Source organism: Panthera leo, chromosome E3 (assembly GCF_018350215.1).
Source record: "Panthera leo isolate Ple1 chromosome E3, P.leo_Ple1_pat1.1, whole genome shotgun sequence".
Classification (NCBI taxonomy): Eukaryota; Metazoa; Chordata; class Mammalia; order Carnivora; family Felidae; genus Panthera; species Panthera leo.
Genome location: NC_056694.1, coordinates 2,275,360 through 2,290,377, shown reverse-complemented (window position 1 = coordinate 2,290,377; position 15,018 = coordinate 2,275,360). Strand labels below are relative to the sequence as shown.

At 50.2% G+C, this 15,018-nt stretch overlaps 1 protein-coding gene across 1 annotated transcript in view; it reads left to right on the top strand.

The window, feature by feature from the left end:
• The window catches only part of CARD11 (caspase recruitment domain family member 11), a 140,799-nt gene that overhangs the window by 87,563 nt on the left and 38,218 nt on the right, over positions 1 to 15,018 (top strand). The window contains 1 exon segment of the mRNA XM_042923015.1: positions 5,976 to 6,109. Coding sequence (XP_042778949.1) covers positions 6,103 to 6,109 — 7 coding nt within the window. The 5' untranslated portion in view covers positions 5,976 to 6,102.

Sequence of the window (15,018 nt, the reverse complement as noted above, 5' to 3'; positions counted from 1 at the left end):
GTCGAGACATTTTTATTGCACAGAAAAAACCATTGGCCCTTTGCCCGCATCACCTGAAATTCGATGGATGGGCTCAGCACCTTGAGGAGCTCTGGGTGTGAATACAGGGGTCCTGGTCCCCGAGGAGGTGGTCGGGGGAGACTGGTGACACCCGGGGTGGCAGTGAGGAGCTTGGCTGTCGCAAGGGCGGGCTCCTGGGGAATAACGAGGGCTGAATGAGAGAAGAGAGAGATTCTGGTGGATGTGGCAGAGGCTGGAGTATGTGACTGGAGACCGAAAAGTGAGGGGCCCGGCCCAGGATCCGAGGCAGGACCGCGCCAGGCAGAGGAGACGAATCGCCCAGCCTGTCTGCCGCGAGCCAGGAACATCATCTGTTAGCACTTCCTGGGCTGCTCCTTACCTCCTCGTGCGCCGCTGACCCTGCAGAGGGCCTTGTGCTCCCCCTCCCCGTGGCTCTCTGTGCACAGGCTTTACGTGTCAGCCCTTACTGACCTCCCGCTTACTCTGGTTTTGTATCTAGAAAAAAAGAAACCAGAGCAGACAGAAAAGACAGTTGCTCAGAGAGTGGGGCTCAGAAGGCTGTGGCTGGGATCAATAAGACTTTCTTAGAAAGCTTGGATCTTACTTGTTTAAAACACGATCAGAGTTTTGTGTAAAAGGGATACTAGTGATTTTATTCTTCTCATGAACCAAGAACTCAAAGGTTAGCTTGGGCCCAAAAATGCTTGTGGCGTCCTAGGAATCCATACATAGAGTGTGGCCTGTTGTCCTCATGCTCACAAGATGGCTGCTGAGTCAGAGCATTGCATCCACATCCCAGGTAGAAAGACAGGGACAAATAAAAGGCTCTTCTCCCCTGATTCCACCACTCACCCCTCAAAGAGCCCTTCTAAATGCCTCCAGAAACTTCCACTTACATCTCCTTGGCCAGAATCGTGTCACATAGGCATCTCTACTTACCAGAGAGGCTGCAAGCACCGTTTTTCAACGGGCACAGGAGTGCTCCCCACAAAACGGGGGCTCTGTCAATAGGTAGGAGAGAATGCATGTTAGGTCGACCGCCACTGCAAATTTAAAACAGTTTGTAGGAATGGGGACTTTGGAGGAGGGGGGTGCGGATGAGCCCCACGGGAGGGCACGGCTCTGGTCCCTTTCCATAAAGCCTTGTGTCCAGGGCCACAGACACATAGGTGGCTGGACCAGGGTCTCTTCAGTCCTTCCGCACAGGCCGTAGATCAGCCTTTTAAATAATTTTTCCCTTTTTTTGGCCGGAAGTCCTTTCGGTTAAATGGAGGTTTCTTTGGAATAATTAAACCTTCCGTCTCAAGCCTCTCACTCTGGCCATCCAGGCGAATCCATTAACCAGAGATGCATTTATCTGCCTGCCTGCTGACCCCCTTCTGGTTCCAGAGCTTTTGCCCCAGGGCAGCTCTCGGAGAGAGAGGAGGAGCCTGTGCCACAAAGACAGCTCTTTTCCGAAGGGCTGGGCACTCCCTGGGTTTGGTATAATAACAAGCTCGTTGCTTATTTTTATTCGGGATCTGATTTGTATTCATTCACCCAACAGATACATTCTGGAGCAGCCGTAGCTGCTCTTAAGAGTGAGAGCCCATGCTGAGTCCCGTGGGAGACGAGGCAGACCCGTGGCAGGGAGCAGAACCTCCCTGAACCTCTTCTGTAAAATAGACTAGTGGTATGTGCCTTCCAGGGTGGTCATGATGTTAAACGAGATGGTAGCCGGCTATAGGGGACACTCCAGCAAAATGAGGGCGTAAGGCAGTAAAGAAAGATACGGAGCCCAGGAAGCAAGGAACCTAACTGGTCAGCTTCGAGGCTTAGTGAATGTTGGCTGCGATGACTGCACGTTTAACTAGGATCGGGTGACTTGGGGTCCGGGGGGCTGAGTTGGAAACCCGGCTCTGCCGCTCCGTGCCTGTGGGAATCTCACCCCTTTATGTAACGCTCTGATCCTGCCCCCTCCTCGTAAAGTGGGGAGGTGAAAACCTGCCTACGGAGCTCCTGGGAAGCGACATGACATCTGTCAAGCTCCCAGCAACTGTCGGCACTTCCGGTTTACGAAGAGGTGAGCTGTCTGGGAAAGAGATCGAGTGTCTTAAGTGTCCAGACAATAGAGGTAACTGTTGGATTCTTTTTTTTTTTTTTTTTTTAATGTTTATTTTGAGACAGACAGAGACAGCACGAGCAGGGGAGGGGCAGAGAGAGAGGGAGACACAGAACCCGAAGCAGGCTCCAGGCTCCGAGCTGTCAATACAGAGCCTGACGGGGGGCTCGAACCCACAAACTGTGAGATCATGACCTGAGCTGAAGTCAGATGCCCAACCGACTGAGCCACCCAGGTGCCCCGTAACCGTTTGATTCTTGATACTTGAATGTATTGCCCATATTTCCAATTATTGATATGTTATTTTTTTTTTTTTTTTGCCAAGATCCTACACATCACGCAGAGTTGAAATGTAAGGTAGGCTTGTAATAAAAACATCACTCCCCAGCCTAGTCATCACCGTCTCCAGATCCTAATCCCCAGAAGCAGCTACTCCTGCGTCTTCTCCATTGTTGTGTTTTCTTCCGCTATGTGCCTCCCTATTTCTAAGCGATCGGTTTGCATTGCTGTTTACCCACATAGCCATTCGAAGGCATTATTTATTATATGAGACATACTCTTAGGTAGATGAGCATTTAGCCCTCTTTTCTGAATACCGTACTCCGTGCATGTCCCTTTCCTCCATTCTGTCAGTGCATTTAGATCACAGTTTTATGTGTTACATTATTGTCACTTCGTAATACTGTTTATGTTGAGGCATGTTGTATGCTGTGAGTGTTTCTTACCTTTTTGCTTTTCTCCTGGAGTTAATATTGCCTTTTTTTTTTCATTTGTTGAGGTTTTTTTTTTTTTTTTTTTTTTTTTAATGTGCCTAGCCTTCATTATTTTTCCATCTCACAGTCCTGTCATTTGCCTACCAAAATCATTTCCTAAATTATGAAATATATCATGACCATTCCATTTCTGCCCTGGTCACCTCCCTCTAGTGGCCTCTCTGTGATCCTGCCATAATCTTGGCCGGCTACCTCTTACCCCGTCTCTCTCATCCTGGAATTTTCCTTGCTGCTTTGTCCAATTATATTTTCTGTTTCCTGAGTTGCATACATTCCTGTTTATTGTTTTATTCCCTCATTTTACCGGAGCATACCCACTAGGAGCTTCTTGGGAAAGGGTGCATGGGAGATAAATGTTCAGAGTCTTTGCCTTTCTGAAAATAATATCGTTTTGTTTTCACGCCTAATAGTCTGGGGACGGGGGTAGTAGAATTCTAGGCCAAAGAGTATTTTCCATCACAAATGTGAAGCCATTGCCTCATTGACTCCCAGCTCCCAGTATCGCAATCGAAAATGCCAAACTTACTTCTAGTCCTTTGTACGTGACCTGATGTTTCTGAAAACTTTGAGGGTCTTATTTCCTTATAGCCTGAAATTTCACAACAGTGTTCTGAGCAGGTTCTTTCTTCTCTGATTGTCCTGAGGATCCAAATGGCCATTGAAATCTGAAGACTCGTGCGCTCACGTCTGGAAAATCCCCCAATATTACTCCTCTGATAACTTCACCCCTTTACATCATATCCCCACAGACGAGATAAGAAAGGAAACATAACCTCTGCATTCTCTTTGCAGGTTTTCTACTTACTGGCTGCTAAGCCTAAATTAACCTCCTTTTCCCTGCCCTTTCTTGTCTTTCTTCTCTGTATTGACTTTTTCGAAGATTTCCTCAACGTTATCTTTCAAACTTTCTATTGGTAAAATGTCTGGCACTTTAACTGCTAACAACTCTTCCTTGTTCTTTGTTCCTTTTTCATAGCATCCTACTATCGTTTTGTGGATTCAGTATCTTTTTTCATCTGAACGGATTTTGATTATCAGGATGTGGGTGGCTTTTTTTTTTTTAAGTTTTCTCTTATTCTGCGCGTTGTCCGCTTCCTGCAGGTTCTTTGTATCCACTCGTCTCTCGATCTCTTCCTTTCGCATGAAGACTTACCTCCAACACCAAGCGACCCTTGGCTTGGCTCTCTGTTTATTCTTACGTAGGAGGCGACACAGTGGTGTGGCTTGTCGATTAAACAGCTTCGCTGTAGGCAAATGGGCTCTGACTGTGTTTGAATAAGACGCTAATAACGCACCAATGAGTTGATTCCTTTTTTGCGACGCAGTATAGCTCTTCTTCACCCTGAGCCCATAGCTGCCATCTTAGAACTCGGTTTCCGTTCTGTCTGAAGTTTCCACGTGAAAGTGGTATTTCAGGGAGCTTGTGTACATATACTTCGAGTTACAGTCCTTCTCCAAGTAAAGTTTTATTTTGTAAGAAGCAGGTGTAGGCGCCGTTTGGCAATAAGAGTCAGTCAGAGAAACTCGGGTCCAAGTCCTGACTCTGGACCCCTCCCACGTTTGATTTTCTTGGCTATAAAATGGTGAGGATAGGAGCAGTAATAAAGTGCCACCCATCTCAGAGAGTTTTTGAGGTTTATCGGTTGCGTTTAGCAAGTGCCTGGCACACGGTTAGTCGTCTGTAAGCATCAGGGATGATGTTTCTGCCAGTGAAATGTTACACCCATACGGTAGTCTCTCAAGAGACGTATCCTATCAGTTTTCCTGACCTTACGACCCAAGTTCTTGGGGGTGTAATCAGAATTCTAACAGCAGAAATAGAAAGTTCAGCCTCAGTGCTGGTTGGCTCGTGTCTCACTTTTTCCAACCTGTGTTGACATGTTGAGTGCTTTTACAACCCCGTGCCAGTCTGTTCTCCCTTTCTTGCCATTAGAAGCCTTCTTACAGCTAATTTTGTAAAAAGCCTTTTCTTCTGGTTGTGAAAGAAATGCGTGTTCTCTGGCTCCTAAACGCCGATGCGGAGAAGTAGAATTTCCGTCCGCCTCTGCTCGTGGGCCTGCGGGCCGCCTACTGCCCTCCGCCGGGGCGCTGGGCCCCGAAGGTCACCTGCCGCCCCCAGCCTTCTCCCGGTGGCGCGTCCGTCTCCCGGCCCGGCCGCGGAGTAGGGAGGCCACGAGCAGACGAAGGGGGTGGGGTCCTCCGGAGAAGCAAGTCACTGCCACCTCCCCGGGGCCCGGGGCCCGTGACAGCTCACTCCGATCCAAGCTGACACCCGACAAGAACAGCTTCTATCAGCCCCGGGAGATCTGGTGTCACCTGTGATTAATTCTCAAAGCCGAAACCAAGCATGTTCCTGATTAAACAGTGATGTCCCAGGGTCCCTGTCACCGCTGACTAAGAGCGGTCAGTGAAGGAGCAGCTGCCTGAAGCCCCGACCACAGGGATCCCGGCCGTGGCGGGGCCGGGCGTCAGCCCCACCCCCCCACCTCACCTTCTCAGGGGTCGTGCCTCCCCTTGCCCCCTGCCCGGCCTTCCTCCCTGGGGCTCCTGGAGTGACTGAGCCAGGCATGTACGACGGCCTGGTCAGTCTCTGTAAGGAGCACCACCTTGGGGAAATCACAGAGCGTGCCGTGCTCCCACCCAGACCCATGGTGTGCGGGGGCTGAAGACATAACTCACGGCGAAGGGAGCTCTCGTGGGCTCGGAATGTGGTTTGCTGCTCTTGACCTAATGAATTAGTGGCTGATTAGAGCATCTCCACTCTGCAAACACTCCTATCAAAGGAGGACCTTCCTCCCTGGCCAGGACTAACCCCGAGGCCACTGCCCACCCTTCTCCCCACCCCCAGATGTCTCGGGACGCGTGGCCACTGGCCTTCCAGGCTGGCCGTGGCCCAGAACAGAAACGCTTCTCCCCAGCAGTTCCTGGCCGCGGTCCCCTGCGTCACTGTCACCTGCAGAGACGTCACCGGGGATTTCCTCACCTTTTCTTCCAAAGTGGGGCATCTCTCTGATGCTTGAGTGGTTCTCTCTGTCCAACCTCCGCCCCTGTGCTAAGTCAGATTATCTTTCCTTGTATAGATTCCGGCCATCACAGCTCTAGACCCAGAGGAAGACTGGCTCGGGGAAGGACGGGCGCCAGCCCGGAGGAGTGGAAGTTGGACCTCCGTAACGGGACGGCGGCCCCCGTCCACTGAGCACCGACCACATGCCAGGTACTGTGTTTGTGTTGCGTCCGGTGTATAAAATACAAAGCGAGGCTTAGCTGAGACTTGACAGGGATGCGGTGGGGGGAGGTTCCAGGCAGAGGGAGGTGCAGTGAGCTGGTTTGGTGAAGAACCAGGGAAGGACTGGCCGGCCTGAGACGCGATTGAGAGAAGACGCTGGGAGCCAGCGGGAGGCAAACCGTGCAGGGCCTGGGGGCCAAGATCGAGACTTTGAACTTCACTCTAACAGCAACAGGGGGCCTCCTGGTAAGCGTTTCAGGTGAATGAGGGGAGGGGAGGCGAGACCAGCAGCTGCCACAGACTTTGTCCACGGGCAGGGCATCCCTCTGTCTTGTGAAAAAGTGAGCGGAGGGGCCCTTCCTGTAACACCCGGCCCGGAAACCTTGACCTTGCTTTTCCCGCTGTTTGTAAAAAGACTGATGTGATCTAGGGTTTGACTGAGGAGTGGGGGCAGGGCTGGCACCAGTGCTGGCCGTGACTGACGGGGACAGGGGACCATCCGGCACGATGGGCTGTCAGGGCCTCGCGTCCGAGGGTGCGTTTCTGGGCAGGCTGTTTTCAAGGAAACTGCCCAGGCTGGACACCAGCTGCTGGGTTCATTCCAGAAAACCAGGCTGAGTCAGGCTGAGTTATAGCGAGATGTGTGGGAAGGAAATACATCTGAAATTGTGTCCACAATGGTTTTTTCTTAGAGGCTAGCGACACTATCCATGTGTTTTGCCCAAGAAGTACTGTGTGTGTGTGTGTGTGTGTGTGTGTGTGTGTGTGTGTGTGTGTGTGTGTGAGACAATGATGAAATGGACACAGGTCCCCAGCTAAGCTGCACCCCAGTCCCCAGCATCACCAGCGTCCCCTGGGCGTCCCTGGGCGTCCCAGCCGCTGTGCTGCCCTCACCAGGAGAGCTGCCACTCTGGTTTTGACCAGTTCCTGGCTCCTCGGTGTGCTTTCGCTGGATCTCCTTGACCGCGTGGTCTAGTTGTGTATGGTTTAGAGACGTACGTGGACAGGGTTGCTTCGGGCGTGCTCTGTAACCTGCCGCTTTGCTCCGTGTCCCGACCCGAGGTTTGTCCACGTTGATGGGCGTGGCCTTGTCCTTCCGCTCCCACCACTGCCACGTGTGGCAACAGCCCCTCTCCTGCATGGGGACGTCGGTGTGCTTTCTGGGGTCTGGATGCACGATGCAGACCAGCCCTGCACAAGCCTGCTGACGTACCGGCTGGTTTCTCTAGGGGTCGATCCAAGGAGGGAAGCCTGGGTCGTGTGGCACGTGCATCCAACCTCCTACTAGGTCAGGTCTGCCTGTTTTCCAATCCCGAAGTGTATTTCAGCCACTACGAGATGCCGGGAGGGGAGTCACCGCTCACCTTGGTCTTTGGCCCTCGGGTGGGAACGCGTGGGCAGAGTCACGATTCCTAATTGCCGTGGATACCATTCAGTCCGGACGACTTGTCTGCAGACCCGGGATGATCTCACCCCCCTCTGGGTTGCTAGGACAATAGAAGGAGGGGACAGGTACGGGGCCTGGCACACAGCAGCAGCCCAGCCTGGGGGGCGCTTCGGTCCCTCTGGCAGGGTCCCCCCGCCTCCTCCGCAGTCCTGCTTGCACCCCTGCAGCTGTCCGTGCAGGCGGCTGGCTCTCACGGCCACACTCGGTGCCTCATATGGGCAGGGACCGTGCGGGAAACGTCTTTTCATCCCCTGCCCCTGGGCTCACACTCCACCGTGGCCGGTGCTCACCCCGCTCCGCTGGTGGGGAAAGGGGTTCGTGGTGTTGGGCGAGCAGGCCCCGTGGCTCAGGGCGCTCAGCAAGCGGGCAGCTCTCGCAAGTTTTACTTGAGTGTGTGTGTGAAGCCGCCGAGGCGCACAGGGTATCGGTGACGGGGTGGATTGACACTAGGTCAAGGCTGTCATTTCCGCACATAGAAGGTGGGAGAGGCCCCTTCGTGTACGTTTGGGTGACGAAAGCTTTGCGCTAGCCATTTCCTGTTTCGTTTTTATCTTCCTTTTTCCCAGCAGAGCCCACGGACAGGCCTGCTGAGGTGTGGCCGCGTGCCCCCCCCCCCCCCCGTCCTGGGAGGAGGGGTTTCTGTCACGCTGGGCCCGCTGATCACAAGCTCTACAAGTGCCCGCACAGCCTCCTGTGCCCATGAAGGGAGGCCGGAAATGCTTCTCGGCCAGACCTGCTTGTCTCCCTGTCTGGAGCTGCTGTTTAACTAATTTCCAGGCACATGCCTTTGATTCTCTTAACAAGTGTAAGCCTCTTAACTAGCTAAGCACAGTGCCTCTCAGTGCACTGTGCTTAGCTAGTCTCTGTATTAAGTGGATACCATTCACTAGTCAGGAGGCTTTGGGGTGCGTTAATAGTTAATCCAGTTTTCGATGACTTAGCATTCGATTGTATTGTGTGTGAGCCCAGTGGTGGGAGAGGTCTGGGGATGGATTCAGTGCCCAGGAGGTGATGTCAAGGACCCAGTTCTTTGCGTCTTTTTCCTCTGCCATGCTGGGGGTGTTAGCTTTGGTTGTCAGGTTGAGTCCTCAGGTCACAGGATGGCTGCACAACCCCCAGCATCACACACACCTTCACCTGCTAACATCCAAAAGCTGGATGACAGTGTTCCTTCCTTGCATCCCTGTCGAAGATCCAGGAAAGGCACGGCAACTGTCCCTGGCACACGTTCCCCACCCCTCCCTGCCCCAGCTTGTGTGTGGCACAAGGAAGGCCCTTCACGTGCTTCTTAAACCACGGGTACAGACCAAACGAGGTCTGCCCCCTGCAGCTCAGAAGATGCCTGGCCTCCCTGAAGCACGAGGCAGCTGATTCCTGAAAAACCAGAGGATTCTCTAAGCAGGAGGGGTGGGGGCGGGGGGGACATGGGTGGACAACATCAGTGGCTCCCACATGCTCGCTAAATGTGTCGAATCGCGTGCTTAGGATATTGAGTCTTTAAAAATAGGCTAGGTAAGTACGTTCTGCTTTGTGAATAGAGATGGTCGTATGACTCTGGGTCAGGGTGAGCAGCGGTGGGCCCCGTCACGTGGCACCGAACCCCAAGGCCACCACGTGGCCCGGCTGGCCGTGCTCCGTATCGGCCAGAGGGCTCATAGCGGTCGGGACTTAGGCCTGCAAGCCAGGGTTGTTGTCTGTGGAAAGCTCCCTGGACAGAGTGGGGACTGGGTCCTCGCTTTTTTTAATAAAGTTTGTTTATTTACTTAGAGCACAAGTGGCGGAGGGACAGAGAGAGAGAGAGAGAGAGAGAGAGAGAGAATCCCAAGCAGCCTCCACACGGTCAGTACAGAGCCCGACGCAGGGCTCGAACTCATAAACCATGAGATCACGACCTGAGCCGAAGCCGCACGCTTAACCGGCTGAGCCCCCCAGGCGCCCCTGGGTGCTCGCTTTTAATTAGCTTAAAGCGGTTGCTTGTGACGTCAGATAGGTACGGTCCCTTGCGTTCTTCGGGTTGTGTATACGGAACCCCCGCTTCCAGCAGCTCTGATCCACGGGGAGACTCTCGGGGGCCTACGGCAGGGACCGGGCAGCACACGCGGCCAAGGCCGATGGGGCCGGAAGGAGAGAGACCGCTCCTGCCGCGTCTCCTGGGCCCGGGGGGCGTCTCCCCAAGGCCTCGCTCCGCGGACCGGCCCCCTCTGCCCGCCTCACCTTCTCTGCCTCCGCGGCCTCCAGCTGCCCGCGCCTTGGCCTCACGGCGAGCCAGCTCTGCTCACGCCCGCGCCGCCTTCTGCCCTGGTCCCCCCCACTGTCTCCTTGGCCCCTCATGACACCCCCAGCCGGCGGACCGGTCCTCGGTGAGGCAGGTCAGTCCGCGGGCCGGAGGGCTTACTTGGTGCAAACAAGCGGTCAGCGCCGTGGTCCTCTGAGACGTGAGTGGGGGGCAAACAGAGGACATTGATGTGTCTGCCGCGCCTCATGTGGCCGTCGTCTCTGTTCGCTTTTTTTTCACCCAGACCGTACAAGTAACGCACTCATACGTGCTCCGTTGTAAATACTAAGACAGTATGATGTCCGAGCCCTCCGTGAGCCCTAACCTCGGAACTTGCATCCCTCTTCCGGGACGCAGTCGGTATCATCGGGTTCTCTGGAACCTTTTCCCCCCCTTCCTCCCTCCCTTCCCTCTCTCTGCGTGCACGCGCACACACCCGTAGGATCACAGTCTTGCTTGGCGGAGCCTTACCTACGTGGCTCCACACAAATCCGGGGTTCCCATGGCCCCTTGTCAGCTTCAGCACTTTGCTGAAATGACTCACACACCCCAGAAGGACGTTATACTTCCTATTACAGCTTAAGGGGCGCAAAGAGCAGCAAGAGAAGGCGAGAGAGGGTGGAGTCCAGAAGGGGCCCGAGTGTGGGAGCCTCTGCCCCACGGGGTTGAGGTGTGCCACGCCCCCAGATGGCACATTTATTCGCCGACTCAGAAGCTCCTTGAACCCCACCGTTGAAGGATTTTTCACAGGGTTTCATTAACATAGCCACGATTGATTAAATCATTCACTCCTGATGACTGAACTCATTTTCCAGCCTCTCTCCCCTCCCTGGAGGTAGGGATGTGGGGCTGAAAGTCACAGCCCTCTAAGCACATGGTTTTCCTGGCCTCCAGCCGCCACTGGAAGGTATCTCGGGGCCCCTTAGCCAGGAGTCACCTCATTAGCATCAGAGGACACTCATCACTCAGAGGGTTCCACAAGTCCTGGGAGCCTGCGACAGGAGCCAGGACGAAGACCAATTTTTTTTTATTATTATTATTATACCACATGTATGTATTCTGAAACCTGCCTTGCTTTTTTTTTTTTAAGTTTTATTTCTTTATTTTGAGAGGGGTTGGGGGAGGAACAGAAAGAGGAAGAGGGAGAGAATCCCAGGCAGGCTCCACACCATCAGCAAGAAGCCCGACGTGGGGCTCGAACCCACGAACCACGAGATCATGACCTGAGCCAAAACCAAGAGTCGGACGCTTAACTGACTGAGCCGCCCAGGTGCCCCTGAAACTTGCCTTTTTAAAACCCAGTATGTCTTAGAATGTTTTTATGTCCCCACATCCCTTTAAGATGTTATTCCATTGGGGGGCGCCTGGGTGGCTCAGTCGGGTAAGCATCCGATTTGGGCTCAGGTCATGATGTCTGTTCGCGGGTTCGAGCCCCGTGTCGGGTCCATGCTGACAGCTCAGAGCCTGGAGCCTGCTTCGGATTCTGTGTCTCCCTCTCTCTCTCTGCCCCTCCCCTGCTCGTGCTCGCTCGCTCTCTCTCTCTCCCAAAAATAAACAAAAGTTAAAAAAAATTTTTTTTAAAGATGTTAATAGTACAAAAGGATTGTGGAGTACCTACCGGTAAGTGTCTCAGATGCTTCCATTGTTTCCTCCTACAAACAGTGCCAAGCGTCCACGTAAAACATTGGGGAAAATTAAACATTTATCAGAAGAGAAATGGGTAAATAAATTATAGCAGATTTTTGCAATGGAATAATACATAAAACGGTCAAACTGAACACTTAACTGAATGGTCGCAGGCTTTCATGCCCTACTTTTAATAACGGATGGAACCACTGGCTAGAAGACCAACAAGGAAACAGAGGACTCGAACAACCATGTGCACAGACTAGACGTAACTGACATCCATAGTGCACTCCACCCAATGGCGGCAGGACACCTTCTTAAGCACGCACCTGGAACACGGTCCAAGGTAGATCACACACTGGTCCACACAACGAGTGTCAACGAGCTTAAAAGGATTGAAATGATACAGAGTACGTTTTCCAACCGCAACAGCATTAAATTGGAAATAAATAACAAAGAGATTTGGGGAATTCACAAACACGGGGGGACGTAAACATCACATTCCTAAATAACTAGTGGGTCAAAGATGGAATCAGAAAAGACATTAGACAACTTACTTTGAGGTGAATGAAAATAAAAACGCACCATCCCGAAGCGTAAGGGATGCAGCTGAAGTGGTGCTTGAAGGGAAATTCGTAGCCCCAGTGTTTTTATTTAAAAAGATGTCAGTAACCTAGCTTTTCACCTTTTGAAACTAGAAAAAGAAGAGCAAACTAAACCCAAAGTAAGCAGGAGGAAGGAAATAATAAAGATTAGTACAGAAATAAATGACTTAGAGGAGGGCAATAGAGAGAAGGCAGTGAAACCAAAAGTTGGTTCTTCTTGTTTTTTATTATTTTTTTATTTGAGAATATTTGACACACAATGTTACACTAGTTTCAGGTAAAAAGATGGTCCTTTGAAATAACAAAATTGACAAACTTTAGCTAGACCGACCAAGGGAAAAAGAAAGAGGTCTCCCCCTTCTCTCCCCCTCCCCCTCCCCTTGTATCCTTCCTCTCCCTCCTCCCTCTGCTTCTCACTCCCTCCCCCCTTCTCTCTCTCTCTCTCTCTCTCTCTCTCTCTCTCTCTCTCTCTCTCATAAGAATGACAGGCCAGGAACTGAGAAGAGAGAAGCCCTGGTTTCAAAATATGATGGCAGGGACAGTGAGAAGTTAAAATACTTTGTTCCCCCTAATGAAGGCAAAACATCCCTCATTAGAGTTTCACGGGCACATAGCTCCAGGAGAACATGATTCTGATTAGCAGAATCAGAGATAAAAGAGAGAACATTACTACCAACCTTACATAAATAAAAGCGCTGTAAAGGAGTAATATGGGCAACTGTTTCCAATAAATTAGACAACAGATGAAATGGACAAATACCTACAAAGACACGAACTGCTGAAACTGACTCAAGGAACACAGGAAATCTGAGCAGACCTGTAACAAGCAAAGAATTAGTAATCGAAAACCTGCCTGCAAAGAAGAGCCTGGGCCCAGATGTCCTCCCTGGTGAATTCTACCAAACAAAGGAGAAAACTCTTCACACACACTCTTCCAAAGAATAGAAAAACAGGGAACATTTCCCAACTATTCTATGAGGCCAGTATTACCCCAATATCAAAACCATCACAAGTAAAAAAAAAAAATTACTGATTAATATCTCTTACGAACAAAGATGCAAAAATCCTCAAAACTATGCTACCAAATTGAATCCAACAGCATATAAAAATAATTACACACCATGACTAAGTGGGCTTTATATCAAGAATGCAAGGTTTTTCTAGTGCCTGAAAATCAATTAATGTAATACACCATATTAACAGAATCAAAACCAAAAGCCACATGGCAATCCTAATGGATGCAGAAAAAGCACTGAGTAACATCAAATGCCCTTTCATGACAGAAGCACTCAACAAACCAGGAATGTAAGGGATATCTCCCAACCTGATAAAGGGTATCTAAACTCCCCCCACACTTACACCCCCCCAACCAAACAGCATTATACTTAATGACAAAAGAATTGATGCTTTTCCCCTAAGATTAAGAACAAGACAAGCTTATCTATTCTTGCCACTCCTATTTAGCATTGTGCTGGAGGTGCTAGCCAGGGCAGTTAGACAAGAAAAAGAATTAAAAGGCATCCAGATTGAAAAGAAGGAAGTAAAACTATCTCCAACTGTAGATGACATTATCTCGTATAGAGAAAAATCGTAGGGATTCCACTAGCAAACTATTAGCACTAAGAAATCATTTTGGTCACATTGCAGGATAAGAGATCAATAGAGAAAAATCAATTGTGTGTTTACACGCTAGCAGTGAACATCCCACAAATGAAATGAAGAAAACAGTTCACGTCTACGGTGTCATCAAAAAGAATAAAATACTTCGCAACACATTTAGCAAAAGAAGTTCAAGACTTGTGCCCTGAAAACTACAAAACATTGCTGGAAGAAATGAAAGATCTAAATGAATGAAAAGACACCACGTCTTCATAGATCATAAGACAATACAGTTAGATAATAATACTCTCCAAGTGTATCTACATATTCAGTGGGTTCAGTAACAAAAACCCCAGTACTTTTTCTCGCAGATTGATCCTTAAATTCATATGGAATTGCAAGGGCTGTGACTAACCAAAACAATGTTAAAAAGAAGGAACGAGGTCAGAGGACTCATACTTTTCAAAACTCACTACACATCTACGGTAACAAAGACAGTGTGATGCTAGCATAAACAGACATATAGGCCAACGCAATAGATATGAGAGCCCAGAAATAAACACAAGTTGATTTTTGACAAAGGTGCCAAGGCCATTCAATGGGGAAAGAATAATCTTTTCAATAAATTTTGTTGGGACAACTAAGTATCCACCTGAAAAGAACACAGTTGAGGGGTGCCTAGGCAGCTCAGTCGGTTAAGTGTCCCAAGTTCAGCTCCGGTCATGATCTCACGGTTCGTGAGTTTGAGCCCCGCGTCAGGCTCCATGCTGACAGCTCAGAGCCTGTTTGGGATTCTCTGAGTCCCTCTCTCTCTGCCTCTCCCTGACTCACGCTTTCTCTCTCTCTCTCAAAATAAATTAATAAACTTAAAAAAAAAAAAAAAAAGAAACATTTGAACCTTTACCTCACACCATAGACAAATATTAATTCAAAATGCATCATGGGCATAAATGTAAGGGCTAAAAGGATAAAACTCTTAGAAAAAAATAGAAGCAATTCTTCATAGCCTTGAGTTAGGCAATGGTTTTTTAGATATACACCAAATAAACTGGACTACATCAAAACTAAAATCTTTTGGGGGCGCCTGAGTGGTTCAGTTGGTTAAGCGTCCGACTTCAGCTCAGGTCATGATCTCATGGCTTGTGAGTTCGAGCCCCGTGTCGGGCTCTGTGCTGACAGCTCAGAGCCTGGAGCCTCTTCAGATTCTGTGTCTTTCTCTCTCTCTCTGCCCCTCCCCTGCTCACACTTTGTCTCCCTCTGTCTCTCAAAAATAAATAAAAACGTTTAAAAATTAAAAAAAAAAAAACTAAAAGCTTTTGTGCTGCAAATAAACCCTTTAAGAAAG